Source organism: Herpailurus yagouaroundi, unplaced genomic scaffold (assembly GCF_014898765.1).
Source record: "Herpailurus yagouaroundi ecotype Mexico unplaced genomic scaffold, PumYag 182, whole genome shotgun sequence".
NCBI classification, from domain to species: Eukaryota; Metazoa; Chordata; class Mammalia; order Carnivora; family Felidae; genus Herpailurus; species Herpailurus yagouaroundi.
Window position 1 is genome coordinate 38,864,750 of NW_024412413.1, and position 14,567 is coordinate 38,879,316.

Genomic DNA, 14,567 nt, shown 5'->3' on the forward strand with positions numbered 1-14,567 from the left:
AGAGATGAAGAAGGACATTATATAATAGTGACAGGGTCTATCCATCAGGAAGAGCTAACAATTATAAATGTCTATGCGCCGAATACCGGAGCGCCCAAATATATAAAACAATTACTCATAAACATAAGCAACCTTATTGAGAAGAATGTGGTCATTGCAGGGGACTTTAACACCCCACTTACAGAAATGGATAGATCATCTAGACACATGGTCAATAAAGAAACAAGGGCCCTGAATGAGACATTGGATCAGATGGACTTGACAGATATATTTAGAACTCTGCATCCCAAAGCAACAGAATATACTTTCTTCTCGAGTGCACAGGGAACATTCTCCAAGATAGATCATATACTGGGTCACAAAACAGCCCTTCATAAGTTTACAAGAATTGAAATCATACCATGCATACTTTCAGACCACAATGTTATGAAGCTTGAAATCAACCACAGAAAAAAGTCTGGAAAACCTCCAAAAGCATGGAGGTTAAAGAACACCCTACTAACGAATGAGTGGGTCAACCAGGCAATTCGAGAAGAAATTAAAAAATATATGGAAACAAACGAAAATGAAAATACAACAATCCAAACGCTTTGGGACGCAGCGAAGGCAGTCCTGAGAGGAAAAGACATTGCAATCCAGGCCTATCTCAAGAAACAAGAAAAATCCCAAATACAAAATCTAACAGCACACCTAAAGGAAATAGAAGCAGAACAGCAAAGGCAGCCTAAACCCAGCAGAAGAAGAGAAATAATAAAGATCAGAGCAGAAATAAACAATATAGAATCTAAAAAAACTGTAGAGCAGATCAACGAAACCAAGAGTTGGTTTTTTGAAAAAATAAACAAAATGGACAAACCTCTAGCCAGGCTTCTCAAAAAGAAAAGGGAGATGACCCAAATAGATACAATCATGAATGAAAATGGAATGATTATAACCAATCCCTCAGAGATACAAACAATTATCAGGGAATACTATGAAAAATTATATGCCAACAAATTGGACAACCTGGAAGAAATGGACAAATTCCTGAACACCCACACTCTTCCAAAACTCAATCAGGAGGAAATAGAAAGCTTGAACAGACCCATCACCAGAGAAGAAATTGAATCGGTTATCAAAAATCTCCCAACAAATAAGAGTCCAGGACCAGATGGCTTCCCAGGGGAGTTCTACCAGACGTTTAAAGCAGAGATAATACCTATCCTTCTCAAGCTATTCCAAGAAATAGAAAGGGAAGGAAAACTTCCAGACTCATTCTATGAAGCCAGTATTACTTTGATTCCTAAACCAGACAGAGACCCAGTAAAAAAAGAGAACTACAGGCCAATATCCCTGATGAATATGGATGCAAAAATTCTCAATAAGATACTAGCAAATCGAATTCAACGGCATATAAAAAGAATTATTCACCATGATCAAGTGGGATTCATTCCTGGGATGCAGGGCTGGTTCAACATTCGCAAATCAATCAACGTGATACATCACATGAACAAAAAAAAAAAGAGAAAAACCATATGATCCTGTCAATCGATGCAGAAAAGGCCTTTGACAAAATCCAGCACCCTTTCTTAATAAAAACCCTTGAGAAAGTCGGGATAGAAGGAACATACTTAAAGATCATAAAAGCCATTTATGAAAAGCCCACAGCTAACATCATCCTCAACGGGGAAAAACTGAGAGCTTTTTCCCTGAGATCAGGAACACGACAGGGATGCCCACTCTCACCGCTGTTGTTTAACATAGTGCTGGAAGTTCTAGCATCAGCAATCAGACAACAAAAGGAAATCAAAGGCATCAAAATTGGCAAAGATGAAGTCAAGCTTTCGCTTTTTGCAGATGACATGATATTATACATGGAAAATCCGATAGACTCCACCCAAAGTCTGCTAGAACTGATACATGAATTCAGCAAAGTTGCAGGATACAAAATCAATGTACAGAAATCAGTTGCATTCTTATACACTAACAATGAAGCAACAGAAAGACAAATAAAGAAACTGATCCCATTCACAATTGCACCAAGAAGCATAAAATACCTAGGAATAAATCTAACCAAAGATGTAAAGGATCTGTATGCTGAAAACTATAGAAACCTTTTGAAGGTAATTGAAGAAGATTTAAAGACATGGAAAGACATTCCCTGCTCATGGATTGGAAGAATAAATATTGTCAAAATGTCAATACTACCCAAAGCTATCTACACATTCAATGCAATCCCAATCAAAATTGCACCAGCATTCTTCTCGAAACTAGAACAAGCAATCCTAAAATTCATATGGAACCACAAAAGGCCCCGAATAGCCAAAGTAATTTTGAAGAAGAAGACCAAAGCAGGAGGCATCACAATCCCAGACTTTAGCCTCTACTACAAAGCTGTCATCATCAAGACAGCATGGTATTGGCACAAACACAGACACATAGACCAATGGAATAGAATAGAAACCCCAGAACTAGACCCACAAACGTATGGCCAACTCATCTTTGACAAAGCAGGAAAGAACATCCAATGGAAAAAAGACAGTCTCTTTAACCAATGGTGCTGGGAGAACTGGACAGCAACATGCAGAAGGTTGAAACTAGACCACTTTCTCACACCATTCACAAAAATAAACTCAAAATGGATAAAGGACCTGAATGTGAGACAGGAAACCATCAAAACCTTAGAGGAGAAAGCAGGAAAAGACCTCTCTGACCTCAGCCGTAGCAATCTCTTACTCGACACATCCCCAAAGGCAAGGGAATTAAAAGCAAAAGTGAATTACTGGGACCTTATGAAGATAAAAAGCTTCTGCACAGCAAAGGAAACAACCAACAAAACTAAAAGGCAACCAACGGAATGGGAAAAGATATTTGCAAATGACATATCGGACAAAGGGCTAGTCTCCAAAATCTATAAAGAGCTCACCAAACTCCACACCCGAAAAGCAAATAACCCAGTGAAGAAATGGGCAGAAAACATGAATAGACACTTCTCTAAAGAAGACATCCGGATGGCCAACAGGCACATGAAAAGATGTTCAGCGTCGCTCCTTATCAGGGAAATACAAATCAAAACCACACTCAGATATCACCTCACGCCAGTCAGAGTGGCCAAAATGAACAAATCAGGAGACTATAGATGCTGGAGAGGATGTGGAGAAACGGGAACCCTCTTGCACTGTTGGTGGGAATGCAAATTGGTGCAGCCGCTCTGGAAAGCAGTGTGGAGGTTCCTCAGAAAATTAAAAATAGACCTACCCTATGACCCAGCAATAGCACTGCTAGGAATTTATCCAAGGGACACAGGAGTACTGATGCATAGGGGCACTTGTACCCCAATGTTCATAGCAGCACTCTCAACAATAGCCAAATTATGGAAAGAGCCTAAATGTCCATCAACTGATGAATGGATAAAGAAATTGTGGTTTATATACACTATGGAATACTACGTGGCAATGAGAAAAAATGAAATATGGCCTTTTGTAGCAACGTGGATGGAACTGGAGAGTGTGATGCTAAGTGAAATAAGCCATACAGAGAAAGACAGATACCATATGGTTTCACTCTTATGTGGATCCTGAGAAACTTAACAGGAACCCATGGGGGAGGGGAAGGAAAAAAAAAAAAGAGGTTAGAGTGGGAGAGAGCCAAAGCATAAGAGACTGTTGAGAACTGAGAGCAAACTGAGGGTTGATGGGGTGTGGGAGGGAGGAGAGGATGGGTGATGGGTATTGAGGAGGGCACCTTTTGGGATGAGCACTGGGTGTTGTATGGAAACCAATTTGACAATAAATTTCATATATAAATAAAAAAAAAGAAGAAAAAAAAAAGGAAGATGTGGTATATATATATAACATGGAATACTACCAGGCAATGAAAAAGAATGAAATCTTGCCATATGCAATAACATGGATGGAACTGGAGAGTATTATGCTAAGTGAAACAAGCCAGTGAGAAAAATACAGATATCATATGTTTTCACTTATGTGTGGAATTTGAGAAACTTAACAGAAGACCATAGGGGAAAGGAAGGAAAAATCTACAGAGAGAGAGACAAACTATAAGAGACTCTTAAATACAGAGAACAAACTGAGGGTTGATGGGTGTGGGAAAATGGGAGATGGGCATTGAGGAGGGCACTTGTTGGGAGGAGCACTGGGTGTTGTATGTAAGCAATGAATCACAGGAATCTACTCTTGAAGCTAAGACTACCCTGTATACGCTATATGTTAGCTAATGTGACAATAAATTATTAAAATAAACAAACAAAGAAACAAAATATGGCTTAAAAATCAATACAGTGTACTTTTCATTTCCAGTTTCCATATTGGTTAGGTTCTGGGCCCCTAGGGCCACCTTTTTCTTTGGTAACGGGATTAACATCATCCAGAAATTTTGTCGCTGGTTCTTTCTCTAAATGAGAATCTTCTGGTGCATCAAAACAACCTTCCGGTAACTTTGGCTTCTTTAGAGAGATCATTTAATGGCTTTGGATTTTTCTCCTTGAGAACTCATTTCCTCACATAATGACTCGGAAGGGGTGATCTTGCCACTCTCCACACTGTGGCCAGGATGCAGCCAGGCCACCCAGCTACCCCTGATACAATCATGGTACCAACTTGGGCCAATGGAGTTTAATGCAAGCATGAAAAAAAGACTACTTTAGTCTATTAGATTATCTCTCACACTTGAACCAGAAAATGGTGGGGATTTTTTAAAGTTTTTTTGCATTAAGATTTGAGGGTAAACAGACAGAAAGAGGATAGAAGGTAGAGTGGGGCTAAACAGACAAGAGCAAGCTTAAAATATAAGGAAGCAGAAACAATGAACTGATGCAAAAATAAAAGATACAGAAAAAGAGTTATACAAGCAAGGCTGAGAAAGCAGAGAGTCGAGCAGTCACACAGACACTGGCCCAGTTTTATAAATGCCATCAGAACATCCCTGAATTCCTGCTGCCTGGGAGGCAAAACCATCTGTCAGTTGTCGCCTTTGTGAGGTGTACAGTCTTGTTCAAAGATTTCCTCGGGATGGGATTTCCCTTGGAGTTTTGCCCACAGATTACCACAGGAGCTCCCTACTGTTGGGTCCCTGAAATAGCAGGCACCTAACCAGAATGCCATGAAAAGAAAACCACCCTGAGGTGCTTCATTACTGAGGAAATCTACCTGACAATACCCTGAAAAATAAATGAGTTGTAATGTAGTATCAGTTCCTCCCCCTCCATGAAACTTTCCTGCTTGCTGTTTCTCCAGTCAAAATCAGTTACATTCCAACAAGAGAGCTTTAATTTATCCCAGCCTTCTAGTTTCTTGTTTATTAATGACTTCTCCAAACATAAAACAATTGAGGGTAAAGCTAATGTCTTAACAATTGTACCCTTAGAGCTCCTAGCATAGAGGCATAGAGTGTAAATTTAAATATTTAGGAAAGAAAGAAAGAAAGAAAGAAAGAAAGAAAGAAAGAAAGAAAGAAAGAAAGAAAGAAAGAAGAAAGAGAGAGAGAGAGAGAGAGAAAGAAAGAAAGAAAGAAAGAGAAAGAAAAAGAGAAAGAAAAGATAATTACTGGAAAGCTTATGCTATTAAGAGCTACTGAATATTTTAGAAGGTTTTAATATACAGGATGGTTTATCTAAGTAGGTAAACTATTACAATGCAAAGTAAATATTGAACCTTAATATCTAAGGTTAATAATGAAGATCAATCTAGGGTACCTGGGTGGCTCTGTCAGTTAAGCATCTGACTCTGAATCTCATTTCAGGTCATGATCTCACAGTTTGTGAGTTCAAGCCCCATGTTGGGCTCTGCACTGACAGAGAGAAGCCTGCTTGGGATTTGGGATTTGGAATTCTCTCTCTCTGCCCCTCCTCCCATCTCTCTCTCTCAAAATAAAGAAATAAATTTTAAAAATATATTTTAGAAAAGAAAAAAATAATGAAGATCAATCTTATGGATAAAATATCACAATGATATTTATTAATTTTTATAAAAAGTCTATTACAATATAGTGAATAATTCACTAGTATAACTCTAATTAGTTATTAATAGTAAGTTTTTATTCTTTTTTTTAGGGTTTATTTATTTATTTTGAGAGAGACAGAGAGAGTATGAGTGGGGGAGGGGAGAGACATAGGGAGACAGGGAGGGAACCCCAAGCAGACTCCAATGCTGGGTTCAAACTCATGAACCATGAGGTCATCACCTGAGCCAAAATCAAGAGTCAGAGGCTTAACTGACTGAGCCACCCAGGCGCCCAGTTTTTATTCTCTTTAATTACCAAATTAAATACAGTAAAAGTCACATTCTGAAGTCTATTCTTTATAAACACTTTCTTTTTAAAAAAAACATTGTCGGTGTAAAAAAAAAGAAAGAATACTTCTGCTTTGGCAGAAAACCAGACACATATAATTCTAGAAGTTAGAAATTTAGACTTTTAATATTCTTCATATCTTAATCTTACTACATGAACCCTAAGGACAGATCTTAATCCAGATATTAAATTAGGGACCTAAATTTCATTGCTTACTAAAAGATTAGAAGCATGTCTCCTATGACATATCTTCTTATATAGAAGCAGACACATCTTATTAAAATTTGAAACTGAACATGAGGTATTGATTTTTAACGGGAAGATATAGTAGCAAATTAAAGTGATGATAGGAAATCAGGTTTTAAAAGTCTAAAAGCCAAACTTTAATGGCTCTTGCCTGAAAAATGGAATGCTGTTATAGTGCAGTGTCAGTAAAAGGAAGAAAAAGAAAAAAAGAAAAGAAAAAAAAAGGCTGCTCTAGTCATTCAGCATCAAACATAAGGACATACTTTCATTTCACCAGGAACCAGAGTTGAGACAAATATTCTACTTGAAATGCTTTCTGCACAATCATTATTTTAAAAAGGCGAGTAAACAGTATGATTTCTCTACCGTGAAGACAAATGAGAGGTTAAGAAAAAGCCAGGCAGAGCATACAGCTCAAATAAGTAGTTAGTAATAGTTCACCAAAGGCCCATTATTTTGCAAAATGACTTGGGGAGGAAAAAACAAACGTAAGGCATGATCCCAATCTTCTCAACTTTAGAATTTTCCTGGACAAATTTGGATCTATTCTTTAAGAAACTTAAAGCTGCTCATAATGGAGGCTGACTGAGAATATTTCCCAAATGGGAAATTTAATGGTTTAAAGCATAAGCAGGAGTTGTTTAAGTTTGGAGCACTTTCGATTTTACTGTTCGTTTTCTATTTAATAGAACTAATATAAAATAGGAATGTGTCTACTTTGTTGAAATATGCTTAAAAGAACAGGATCACACACAAACCTCTAATAACATAAAAGCCTTACTCGGGGGAAAAAAAACATGCATTCAAGATAATCACAAGTTACCTTGCTGGAAGAAAAGATGTTATTTTCTTTATTCTTGTAAAGCTTCTTTCTAAAACTTACGTTTTAGATTTAGAAATTTAATTCTGGAATCAGTGCTGTTTAAATAAAATTCAGGTATAAAGAAAATCTAAGCGCACTAAACATGAGAAATTTTATGGATTTTATCAGATATACAAAGCCCAGGGTTAACTGCAGGATAGCATCAAGATAACATGTCTAGAATTAAGAGTAATGTCTCTTTATTGCTATAACCATAAACAATATATATTATTCAATGCTGGTTTGATGTCTTATATTTGTATTCACCAAACTAAGCCAATAAAAATAAATATGGCTGACATTTATTGAACACTTACTATATATCAAACATTATCTAAGAGATTTACATACATTTATCTTATTTAATCCTAAGAACTACCCCCAGGAGACAGCTACAATTATTATCTCCATTTTACAAATGACAAAACAGAAGCACAGAAAGTTTAAGAATTAGCCCATCACCTATAAAGAATAAACCTTGAGAATGAGTCAAGGGAATGTTTAAAATTGCTATAACTTTTGTAGGTTTTTTAAATGACATTTGGATTGATATAGCATGGAGCAGCACACTTGTTTTTCACATTAAGTCTTCACACAAGTGCAAATAAAAGTACATAGTTGTGACATACCTTTATCAAAAATACTTGGCAATCACTGATATAGTCATATTCCAGTCCATCAAAAGAATGATAATGCCGGTCCCCATATATTGTGCACACGGCTGGGCATGGATAATATGTGCAATTGAACATTCCTCGTCGACAAACACTATCAAAAAAGAATGCCAGTTATCTTTCTAAGACATTTGGCTCTAATTAGTGGTTTTCAAGCAGTATAAACACTGTAAGGTTTGTATTCAAGAACATTCACTGAGCCCATGGCCCTTAGAAATATTGCCAGTTGGCTCAATAACATTTATTACACTGACAAGTTAGGCCTATATTTATCACTTTGTTTCAATATACTCTCAGACACCACAACCAAGCCTAAAAATTGTGCTTGGGTCATCTGATAAGAGATGCCAGAGTGAAAAATCAAATATAGTCCTGATGGCAGCAAAAAAGCCCACAATGCCATCTCCTATATTTCGATCAGTTTAAATACATTACACATGACATTGTTCAGGAGCTTGGAATTTGTTTCCACATTTTAAGGAAACTCTATTTCAGTTTTGTTCTGTGGTGTTGTTTTGGCTTATTTCCAAAAAGAAACATTTCCATTAAATGTGATCTTCTCTTTGGAACATTTATTACTTTGTTACAAACTTGAGATATTTTTACTAGTTAAATTTCCAAACTTTCACATTTCAGTTTTCTTCTGGGTTGAACAAATATGCCCCAAAACAATGGTATGATTCCACTATAGATAGTAACTCTCCACCAACTCCTGAATGCCTTTAAAATCTTATTTACTCTGCCTTGATTTGTTTTGTTGCTGAAGTCAGTCACATTAAGTAAATACAAAATGATCAAATACAATTGCTTTGGAAAAACGTTGTGAAATAAATGGATCTCATTACCAGGTATAACATGGTGTAGCAATCACTTCTCCCGAGAGGTACTCCCAATCTTTCCAGATGCATGGACAGCTTTCAGGAACATAACACTTTCCTTTGTGCTCTGCCATTCTTCCCAGTGAAGAAGTAAATACTATTTAGTATAAACTACTAATTTCAGTTTTTAAAAAATCAACAATCTTGTCATATTCAACACCATCTATGTTCCTTACAGCTGCCACAGGCATGTTCCATCTGACCTATGATGGGGTCAGATCTAATCTTTATCTCCCTCTTTTCACACAGTACCTTGCCTCTCATGGTAGTAAATAAAATGCCAGGCAAGTGATTGGATGCAATATTTTAACCTTTTTGGTATTGCTTAGCACCATAAAACAAAAACAGAAGCTTAAATTTCTGGTAACAGTGAGCTATTCTGAAAAGAACATTTAAAGAATAAGTGAGGGCTCTTTTATTAATATTTGCTACTTAAAAGAAAACAATCTGTGGGGTCTAACGATTTTTCAATAAAATAGTAAATTGTGAGATAGATAACATTTTCTGTTGCAGGACAAAGAGAGTAATCAAAAGCTCCTTATGGAAGTACTTAAATTTAAAAGCATGAGAATTTAGTTAAGATGTGCTTTGAATAAAAAGCATTGCATGAAGTGTTTCACATTGTTGGTTATTAACATAAACTTTGATTGCTGGTTTCCTTTGATGTGTTATTTCCTTCTTGAAAGATTATCCCACAAAAAAGTATCTTTAAGTATCTATGAAATATAAAATTAAATCTCATAATCTCAAATGAGAATTAACTTTGTTGTATTTTCAAAATATTTTGATATGAAGATTAAATACGTATTGTATATGATATATATTCCAATACCCTTAATATAAATATATACATATATTTTTCAATATTCTTAAAATCTTTTCTCAAGAATTTATTTCATAAACAATAATAAAATATTACTAATAAAATTTAAATTATAATAATATAACTATAATATAATAATTTAAGGGGCAAGTGGGTGGCTCATCCGACTCATGATTTCGGCTCAGCTCATGATCTCACAGTCGTGAGCTTGAGAGCTGAGCATGGGGCCTGCTTAAGATTCCCTCTCCCTCCTCCTCTGGCCCCACCCCTCATGCGCGCTCTCTCTCTATCAAAAAAATAATGGCAAACTAATAAAAACATATAGCTACTAAAAATATATGAAGATTTTTTCTGAATTTGCTTTAAAATGTTATAATTCAGGGGCGCCGGGGTGGCTCAGTGGGTTAAGTGTCCGACTTCAGCTCAGGTCATGATCTCATGACTCAGGAGTTTGAGCCCCGCATCGGGCCGTATGCTGACAGCTCAGAGCCTGGAGCCTGCTTCAGAGTCTGTGTCTCCCTCTCTCTCTACTCCTCTCCTACTCGCACTCTGTCTCTCTCTCTTTCTCTCTCAAAAATAAAATTATTTTAATATTTTAATTTTTCAAAAATAAAATAAAATGTTATAATTCAATGCTATCAAAATTAACACAGAAGTCAGGAATCCTGAATTCTTGCCTCTTCTCTCGAATAGAAATGATGCCATTTGTTTCCTTCTCTGCTTTCACTCTCACATCTCTTCTAGCACAGCACTGTAACTCCTTATTCAATGTACATGTTGTCCGTTAGACTTCAAGCTCCACTGGGGAAGACCATGAGTATCTTGATGATTGCGTCCCAATGTCTAGCATAATACCAGACACTCAGTTGTTGAGTGAAGGTGAATAAATGAACCTACCTCTATAAACGCTGTGTTATCTCATTTAGATTTCTCCCTCCAGACAACAGAGTCCTACAGTCTGCATTTTCTCAGCTCAACCCTCCCAAACTTCTAGCCACTTTCCTTGGGCATTGCCATGTCTCCTCTGCCTGGAAAACCCTTCTCTTCCCTTGCTCCTCCTGAAAAACTTCTCATCATTTAAGACTTAGTTTAGTGCAATCTTTTACATCCCACACTCCCTATACATAGAAATTTATAAACATCTTTACTTTACTTCATTTCATCGCAATGAATCTTCCAATGCAAGTACTTCATTAAATGTCTTGCAAAGATAATAAAATCAACAGCACAAACTAATATTTTTGAGTGCTTTCTATGGCCCAGACACTGTTCTAACCACTTTAAATACAGCACTAACTCCCCTAAACCTAGAGACAATCCCATAAGGTAGATTCTGTTGTCATCGTATAAATGTATTTTAGTAGCACCCCCCTACGACACGGTAGCTCAACACAGTGTGCCACACATGAGTACCGTATGATGGTGCACTGCACATACTCCACCCCCATGAAATAGATATTTGTATGTACATTTTGAAAAAGAGGAAACTGAGATTCCAGGTGGTTAAGTCACTTGCCCTGAGATACTTCAGCCAATAAGGAGAGCCAATATTTGAACCCATTTCTGTATGACTCGTTCCACTCTATTACTTTCTATTTCTTTAATCCACAGTGATTTCTAAGCTGAAGTCTGAGGATTTTTCAGACTCGATAAATTGCTGTCATGATGACGAGCTCCACGAAAACTGGTGACACCAGGTTTATTGCCCTAAAATAAGCCAGCCAAGATCATATGGAAGACAATCCAAATAGTATTACCATGAATAGCTTTATAACAGAAAGTTCTATGTAATAAAAATTATTTCCAAATCATTCAGAGGCCTCTTAGTTAATTCCAACTATATTTACTTCAATATAAGACGACAAGGTGGGAGAAAATTTCTTTAATTTTTGTAATGAAGTTAGACAAGTAAATAAATCATTGTTGAACTAAAAGTCAAAGGTGACAGTAAATAGATAACAATAAATAAATAATGGCATCAACTGCAAACATATGAAACAAAATTAGGATGCAGCTTTATCTAATCACCCATACATCCTTGAGTCACAATCAAATCAAATAAATGAAGCAATGTTGTAGGTTTCAATTATTTTAGCGTAATAACAGTTATATTTCCCTTGTCCTTTTTACTAAAATGTCTTCCTCGCTCATCTGCTCTATAACTTGATTTTTACCTGCCTTTATTTTCCCATGCATGGGCAGTCGTTCTTTCAATCTCTTATGTCCTTCCTTTCTAAAGAGATTGGTACATTCCCAAGTCACTTGACTCTTTTACCCATTCCAGATGGGGACCATTTAGACAAATGCAACTCTCTTGAGAAACAGACCACAAAACCTCTTTCTTCTTTGCTCATGGTTTACACAAGCTGAGCTCAGGAATCCCTCTGTGTGAATATATTCACCAAGGAAGAATGGGTGACCTGTTTGCCTTAGGTGGCCTCTCTCTATGCACTGCCTCAATTCACTACCAGAAGACAGAGGGCCAGTGAGACCAGATGTTATATGTGCCTGTGAAGAAGCTGATAGCTGCCAGATTCTGTATGTGCTTTTCCTGTATACAAGGTATTACTGCTACTAAAGAAATTACAAAGATAGTAGTAGACACACACCATATCTCACAAACCTAAAAGCTTAAAAGAAACTTGCGGAATAATCACTCAGCCAACGTCAGCAGAGCTGGGATTTGAACTCTGGTGTGTTTGAAGCCAGAGTTCCCACTATTACCCACTGCCCTATGTAGCCTCAACACACCAGTTTCTGTAACATCTATTAAGTAAAACATTAGCATCACTATTATAACTTAACTTCAACGACATTAACAGCACCACAGAATATACAGAAGATACGCACTTAAAGTATTTTGAATGGACACGGGGTCACTATCACTTTCCCAAAATTGCAGTTAAACCACACATATATAACATATGTGTGACATATTGAATCATTTGTTATACGTCGTATGTAGTATTTCAAATATAACATATGTGATATATTACATGAATATAACAAAATAATTACAATAGTCTCCTAGTTACCAACGCAAAGTTAACCACCAGGCAGATCAACAATTTTAGCTATGTTTATAAATAAGGTTATTAAGAGCTCTTGCATTTTCTGTCAAATCCTGAACGCTCTATTTTTTTTTTTTTTTAAAAAGAGACTTACCCTGGAGCACAAACACAGCCACTTATACAGGGTGAGGATGGGGCGCAAGTGAAGTTCATGGCCAGGTTTGCGCATGTAGTCTCACAATTTACACCACCAGCTGGCAATTCAGGGTCAGGAAATCTGCAGTCAAAATACACTTTTCCCTCAGGACAGGCATGAACTTTAGAGAAAAAGGCACAGATAAAATACCCTTAGCGTTGTATTTCCTCCACAGACAAATAACCATATTGACATGCATTTGTCATCAAAGCAGAATTCACCATAGAATATCTTACCAGTTATTATTAGATGATGCTCTGACTCTGTAATGTTTGTTTGAGGAGCTTACAAACCTTTTCTAGGAAGACTCTTTTGTCTCCTAAATGTTTAAAACCTATTTTGAGTTTGAAAATCTTAACTGCCTTCCCCAAAGCAATAATTATGTAATTTTCTGAGGTCAAGAAACAGGGTATTTTGATTAATCCAAACATACATTTTCAATTTTGGGGGGACTAGTGATATAATACACTGAAGCTCTTACAAAGCTGTGTATTTACAATGAACACATAATACTTTTAGATCTTGCTCCACCTCTGAGTCGTTATTTATATCAATCCTCACTATACTGTAGAAGTGCAGAAGTAAACATAATTATAGACAGGGTAAGGGCTACATATTCTTCCAGAAAGTTTTTGGGCTCAGAGGGATTAAACAAGCTCCCTTGTTTGGGGCCAATAGGATCAAATCTTGTGCATTCCTCTGTGAGAAGTCTGGCCACCTGGATTTTCCCCTCTTTATTCTCAGCCACACTGAAGCAAATGGGACAAGAAAAGGACGGCCCAGTTGTTACTGAGTATGTGTGGTCCTTGAACATACCCTGTAAGGAAGCCTAGATAGCTTCTAGATAGCTTGAATCCTTATCATTATGCAAATCCAGGGCCTATAAATCAAGGCTAATTTATAATAGCATATACAAGACCATGCAAATAAATAACAAAACAATAGCTCCTTTTTATCAGTCTAGACGCTATCTGTTATAAGCAATGAAAGTAGTGTTGTTTATGATTTCTCTAGAATTTCTGAACAATAACTAAAAATTTGAGGCATTATGGTGAAAAAAAATAATTTATAGGGTGCCCTAATAGGATTTTCAGGAATGATCAGCAAGTGTTAAGTGGGATTCTAAATAGAGATGGAAGTAGATGTCATCTTAGAAGACATTTTTCATTAATGGCTGCTAGTCCTAGAGTCCAAGAACCAGTGGCAATGACATCACCTTGGTCATAAGCAGAGATGTAGAGTCTCAGACATCATCCCTGACTTGCTGGATCAGAATTAATGTTTTACCAAGGTCCCCAGGTGATTGTGTACACATTAAATCTGAGAAGTCCTGGTCTAGTTTGGCTATTACTGCTCCACAAGTGGGTTTCAACAGGTACCTGGATACATATGCCTAAAGCCCTCCATGCACCTGAGGTGGTTCTGGGGTAGGCAGCATCTAGGCAACAACATCCCCTAGGTCGATCAGCTCTGCCCCTCAGCAGCCTTGCAAGGTCACCCCAGGATGTCCTACAATTATTATAATTATGAAAGTGAAAAAAGTTAGGAAGCACTGGAGCACCATATTGAGGAATATTCCCAAGACTATA

General features: G+C 36.9%; 1 protein-coding gene across 1 annotated transcript in view; it reads right to left on the minus strand.

Annotated features, from left to right (window-relative positions):
- The window catches only part of OTOGL (otogelin like), a 153,372-nt gene that overhangs the window by 81,016 nt on the left and 57,789 nt on the right, over positions 1–14,567 (minus strand). The window contains exons 23-25 of the mRNA XM_040491342.1: positions 12,937–13,099; positions 8,916–9,023; positions 8,026–8,164 (exon numbers count right to left, since the gene is read on the minus strand). Of these exons, the coding sequence (XP_040347276.1) occupies positions 8,026–8,164; positions 8,916–9,023; positions 12,937–13,099 (410 nt within the window). The remainder of the gene's footprint in view (positions 1–8,025; positions 8,165–8,915; positions 9,024–12,936; positions 13,100–14,567) is intronic.